A 5,874-nucleotide genomic window follows, 5' to 3' on the forward strand; every position below is an offset into this window, starting at 1 on the left:
TGTGAACCAGGCAGTAGAAATACAGGCATATGAATAACAAAGTTGTGCTAAAGAGGAAGAAGGGCAGAAGAAATTGGAAGCAGCATTTTTTTACAGACCTATGATTTTAAGGCACCTGATAGGTTAAGTAAGGAAGGCCTGAGGAGGAGTTTAATCAGTAGTCCTCATTTTAGCCTTAAAAATCTTTGTTTCAGTCTTGGCAGTTTCTAAATAGCGTAGCTTGTTATCTTCCATTTTAACCTGAACAGTACCTTTACTTAGCAGGGAACTTTTGAAGCCAAACTGCTGTGTCCAGTAGCCTTCACTGGTTACTTCCATTCTGACTGAAGGAACAGTAGGCTGGCCCCAGTCCCCTCACAGTGCAGTCAGTGGTGTCAGTGTCACAGCTGTCACAGTGACATTCTGTAGCTACTGGGTATGAATAGAAAGATTCAGGATGGTCACCACAGCCAGGGATCTTCACTGTTTCATACACAACCTCCTTGAAGGTACAGGTTTGCTGAGCAGTTGATACTGGTGGATATTTGTATACCGGATCCTGAAATTACAAGGAGGAAACAACTGTTTTAAAATTTGCTGTGGGTTAGATCTCAAAAGTTTTATAAAATGGGAAAATCTCACTGAGAGCAAAAGCATTTGGGTCTGACTCTTCTGATTTCACTTAGATCTTTAAATTTTCCCTTTCAGGAGGACTGATATGGCATATTTGTGTCATACCATCACCAGGCAATCTTTCAGACCAATTGCTCGATTCTTAAAATTATCTTAAAGAGCAGAGGAATCTACATAGTAATGGCTGCTTTATTGTATCTGCCTGCCACCACAAATTCAGCACAAAGCAGAGATCCAGATTGTAATGCTTCTCACTCTAGTTATGCAATATGAACATAATATATGCAGCCATATATTTTGCTGCATATATTATGCATTTTGCTACGATATTTCACCCTTCTGTCTGCACTTCAGATTGGCTGTGGATCCACTCCTGTGTCAGGTAGCCCAGCAGTTATTCAGCCTGTTCTTTCACAAGGCTCATCCTGTCCATGTGTTCGCCATGGACTGCAGGAATGGGTTCTCCATGCATCACTTGCACTATTTAATTCAGGTGCCCAAAATGAGGAGTCTCACCCTTGTGAAGCAGTATCCTGAGCACCACGTGGCATTCACTGTGATACAGAATTCACATTCTTCTCTTTCCACGGCTATGGTAATATTGGTGAGCTGACAGCTGTAGCAGCAAATTGCTTTCCAGCAAAGTAACAGCACGTAACAATTAAATGTCTTCATCCTGTCTATAAAACAGAAAAATATATCTCTACTGGAGAAACATGTACAGTTACTTTCAACAGGAAATAGTTAGAGAAGCAGGGAGAAATTGAGTCTCTGGATTATCCTCAAGTGGTTCTACAGCAGCAAGAATTTGGAATCATCAATGAGAACAGAGACATTAGATAGACCTTTCTTATGTTTCCTGCTAAAGGAGTTTGATTTTCCTAAGCAACCGAAATGGTATTTTAGCAATCTTTGAAGAATGGTAATACTAGCAGAATTCCATACCACTTTCAATGAAATAGTATCTAAGTTTCTGTAGAGAGAATGTATTCTGTCTGTAAGGACAAAGAAAAAGGAGGAAGAGAGAGAAAGAGCAAAATATAATGTATTTTTCAAAAGCAATTAATTACTTTAGGGTTTGCCATATGAAAAAAAAATAGCATTTCTACATTCGGATCTGATGAAAACTTACCTGTATTCTACTTGCCTTCCTAGCAGTAAGGGCTGTAGTGAGAAGAAAGCCCTATGCTTTCCTTTTATACTGAATTGTGTGTAATTTATACCTTGAGGATTTGCAGTGTATTAATGCAGTAAGCATTAGTTTGGGACTTGGTGAAAGCGGATTAATGTTCAGCCAGACAGTGAGATTAAGCCTTGTTGAGAGGAAAAAAGAAAAGCTAAACACACTGGGGAAAAGAGATGGTGAAGGTTACTGTCACAGTGTCTCTCGACACATGTCACTGGATTTGATTCAGTGCCATTTAGAAATAGCTGAGCCATTTCACAGTCTGAAAAAAGGTTGAGGAGCCTATTTTTGGAAATGAAAAGTTCAGGTGTTTTAACTGCTTTGTCAGCCCTCAAGTGATAGGCTTGGGGTGCAAGCTGGTCCTCTGGCAGTGGAGGACCCTTCACAGTGGAGACACTGCAACAGCGTTTCTTAGCTAATAGCCATTTTGGTTTTTTCAAGATTTTTCAAGGCTATCAATTTTAATTGGTTTTCTCTGAGTTAGGTCCTACCCAGTGAGCTGCATATGTTTTTATTCACTGATCCAATAAAGCTAGTCATGTGAATTTTGTTATACCATGAAGAGCTCCTCTTTCCTTTGCCCTTCTTTTCTAGCCCAAGTATATGCAGTCCTGGCTCCTGTCTGTTTTTTAACTTATGCAAGGCATGTTTGTGTGGTGGGAAGGGATGTCATAATGAGGCTTCACATTTGTGTTTCATCTGAGATCACTGATCTCAGATGAAATATTTTCATGTTCCAGGGAAAAGGATCATGTTTTTAACTGACAACAATGCAAACTCAACTTGAATGTATTCCCTAGTTTTCCGTGGTAATAAAAGAGTCTATGGATAGTGTTCCCTGCTCACTGCCCTTTTACTGCATTCACCAGTTAGGGATGTGCACCTCTTCACCACAATAATGACAGAGAAAGAACTCTGTTGAGCTCCAAATACCAAATCTGGGGAAGATGACTCACAGTAGCACTGTATTTACTATTATCTGCCCAGAACAGCCAGTCTTGCTTTGTTATGACTGTTCTATTATGGTCAGTCTGACTTTTACAGAAATCCATCTGTGAAAGAAAACTAGACAAGGACATACGGTTAAAAGCACTTTATCATGAAAAGAAATTCTCATTGGCCTATTAGTTTCCTGCAGACGGGATACTTTTCAAAGTGGCTTTTACAAATGAGCCCTTTAAGTGTGTCATACCTTCCTGTGGTCCTGCAGACTGGCCATCTGTTCTAGTTTCCCTGCAGTCTGCAGTACCTTCATTTGTAAATGAATTTTGCATCACACCAAAGTTAGAAAGCGAGCTGAAAATTTTCCCTAGACGTCTCCTGTAATAAAGGTTTTGTTTGAATGGGAAGACAGTTCACATAAATCTATAAAGAAGTCAAAAAATTAGACATCTTCCTCTGAACTAATATAAGCCCTGTGATTGTTCGATAATGGTCTTTTGTGTCGTTTAGTGTCACCACAGGCTGTCTCCTTCAGAGGAGGTTCTCAATTGCTGTAAATCTCTAATTCCAGAGATGCCAGACAAAAGCTGATTACTTTTGTTCTATCCCTACTGAAGATCTGATCTTTTCTAAGTCCTAATTTATGCAAATTAAATAAGACTAAATAAGTTTCATTTGCAGAGGACAATACAGAAAATATCTGATCTCTCGGTTGCAATGAGCTGTTTCATGTTTTAAAGAAGTCATACACATTCACGAAAATGTAGTTTTAGAAGCAGACAGTGCAAGTTTAGCCCCTGCCATGTTGTTTCTTCCCTGCCCTAGTTCCTGGTTTTGGCCCACACAGCCTCCTCACCCGTGGAAGCACAAGTTAGGGAAATAATTCAATTAAAAGGAAAAGCTGTCTTTTACAGCGTTGTTGTTAATCCACATCATTTGTTCCACAATGAGACAGAGGTGTAGCAGTGATGGGATTGATTGGAGAGTGTGGACGAGGCATGAGATGAACAGAAAATGGTTTAGACTGTGCTCTCCTGAAGAATTCATGAAGCCACACTGTAAACACAATACAAACAAGATAAGATTTGTCCTGCGCTGATTTCAAGGGCCTTAAGGGAGCACTTAATGGTCAAGACCTCTGTATTCCAGCTGGAGTGAGTGCAGGAATCTGGAAAATGCTGTCAAGGAAGATCTTAAACATGAGCAAGGGGCTGGTTCAACAAACTACAGGTGGTGCTGTAGATGAGGACTCACCAACTTTTGTGCAAGTCGCAGAGGACATCACATGTCAGATTCACACGGCTGTGTTAATGCCTTAGTGGCTTCTTGGGGAAATAAAAGGCTTCTTGTATCACTGTTGTTTTGGTGTTCTGTGGCTCTTTTCCCTGGACTCTTCACTGCGGTAACCTCTCAAGCCATTGTCACCACCACTGTCACACAGGAGCTTTTGCTTTGCTTTTTCAATCACTTCAAATAGAAGCGCTGTAACATATTTTGTCCTTATCTCCCTTCTAGCAACAAATGCTCTTTTTCTTCTGCTTGTATACTGGTGGTTGGTTTATTTGTTTGTTTTGGGGGTGCGTGTGTGTGTGTGTGGGGGGGGGATATTGGGTTTTTTTGGTTTTATTTGGGTTTTTTTTTCCTTGCAACAGCATCTAATACAGAACTGAAAGTCTTAATGTTCCTTGTGTGTTCTAAACAAATGGAATTTCTTTCTTCAAGTGTGGTGGTGCTAAGACTAATGATTCTGTTACCACAAATTTTAAGTCTGTCTTGCTTTAAAAGAAGGTAGTTTAGATAAGAAAACTTCAGCATCTGTCAAAGTGCTATTGGAAGACTTGGTTATATGTGTGCAACACATCCATCACAAGTGATAAATCTGACTCTATCTTGATAGAAGATGTATTGAGCCTTCTAGTGGGAAAAATCATGTCTGGTATAAAATACCCCTGACTATTCCAGCTGCAGCTTAGCCTTGGCTTCTAATGTATTCTTAAATACCTAAGTATTCTTAAAGGTGTCAGCAGACAGGGTTTTAGGTTTCTTATGGTCATAGTTGTGGTTACATTTAGGTCTTGATAGATAGATATGTTACTGAGGATAATAGCTTCTGCATATGAAAGCTGTTTTGCTTTGAAAGTGTCTCAAGGCATGTCAAAGGTGCTTAAACCTATGGCTTAACTTACTTTCCATGTGGTTCCACCACATGAAGGTTTGGAGTTGGGCATTCAGTGCCATCATGCTGAGTATGTGCCTTTGCCAAGTTTCTTTGGACACTGCCAGCCTTGACCAAGTACTCTTCCTTTCTGTGCTTGTCCAAATGCTTTTCTGCACAGCTCCAAATTTAACCTGAGGTATTTATTGCTGCTCCCCAGTGATTGACTAAACTGATATCCTTGGAGTTCAAAGCTTGCAAATTGCTTCTGAGTCTGTGCTTAAGTCTGAGCTCCCTCTGTGGGGTTGGTATTTCACAGCACAGCAACACAGGCCTGTGCCAAGTAAATTGACTGGAGTTTTGTTTTTTCCTCCCATTGCTGTTGTTTTTGTTGCTTGCTACTGGTCTGAGATGACTTTTGTCACTGCATTTCCTCTCTCTACGCCTTTGGGGTTTGCTGTGATTCTTATTGAGTCACTGGGGAGGCTCTCACTGGCTTTAGTGGTACCTGCATTGAGTGGTTGGTCACTGTTGGTCAATATAATTTTTACTGATGTTGTTTTAAGTTGCCAGCACTAACGAAGCAGAACTGTGAAGTAGGTCGGGCCTGCTGAGCACATAGATAGCTGAAACTAATTAGTGTCAGCTAAAGACTTAATCATTAATGACAAATTTGTACATGCATTCATATGAAAGCAGAATATTTGAATCTCAGGAGACAAAAGAAAATGCCAGAATGGACTGACTGTGTTTTTAGTAGCACAGGATTTTAGAAATCTCAGGAGATACAAGTTTCCATTACTTGGAGCTAAGGTTGTATATCCCGTATTTTCAACTACCTACACAAGCTGTTAGTCTTTCTAAGTCTTGTGGAAATCCTGCTTGCAGTCAACAGCAGCAGAAATGAAAGATTCTGAGAAGTGTTTAATAAACACAGAACAGTGCAAGCAACAATACAGATGCTTATGCTGTCATTCAG

The 5,874-nt window shown here is 40.1% G+C and overlaps 1 protein-coding gene across 1 annotated transcript; it reads right to left on the reverse strand.

The window, feature by feature from the left end:
• Positions 1-301: 301 nt before the first annotated feature.
• FSHB (follicle stimulating hormone subunit beta) lies at positions 302-1,443 on the reverse strand. The gene is made up of 2 exons (XM_066322233.1): positions 1,129-1,443; positions 302-538 (listed from the first exon to the last, which is right to left on the reverse strand). Exons 1-2 carry the CDS (start codon positions 1,285-1,287, stop codon positions 302-304), a joined length of 396 nt encoding a protein of 131 aa, XP_066178330.1. The 5' UTR covers positions 1,288-1,443.
• Positions 1,444-5,874: the final 4,431 nt, after the last annotated feature.

This window comes from Sylvia atricapilla, chromosome 6, assembly GCF_009819655.1.
Source record: "Sylvia atricapilla isolate bSylAtr1 chromosome 6, bSylAtr1.pri, whole genome shotgun sequence".
NCBI classification, from domain to species: Eukaryota; Metazoa; Chordata; class Aves; order Passeriformes; family Sylviidae; genus Sylvia; species Sylvia atricapilla.

Coding starts and splice junctions, on each gene's coding strand:
- FSHB (XM_066322233.1), bottom strand. CDS start 1,287: ATGAAGACATTTAATTGTTACGTGCTGTTACTTTGCTGGAAAGCAATT. Junction 539..1,128: donor CAGGATACTGCTTCACAAGG/GTGAGACTCCTC, acceptor TTGTAATTTCAG/GATCCGGTATACAAATATCC.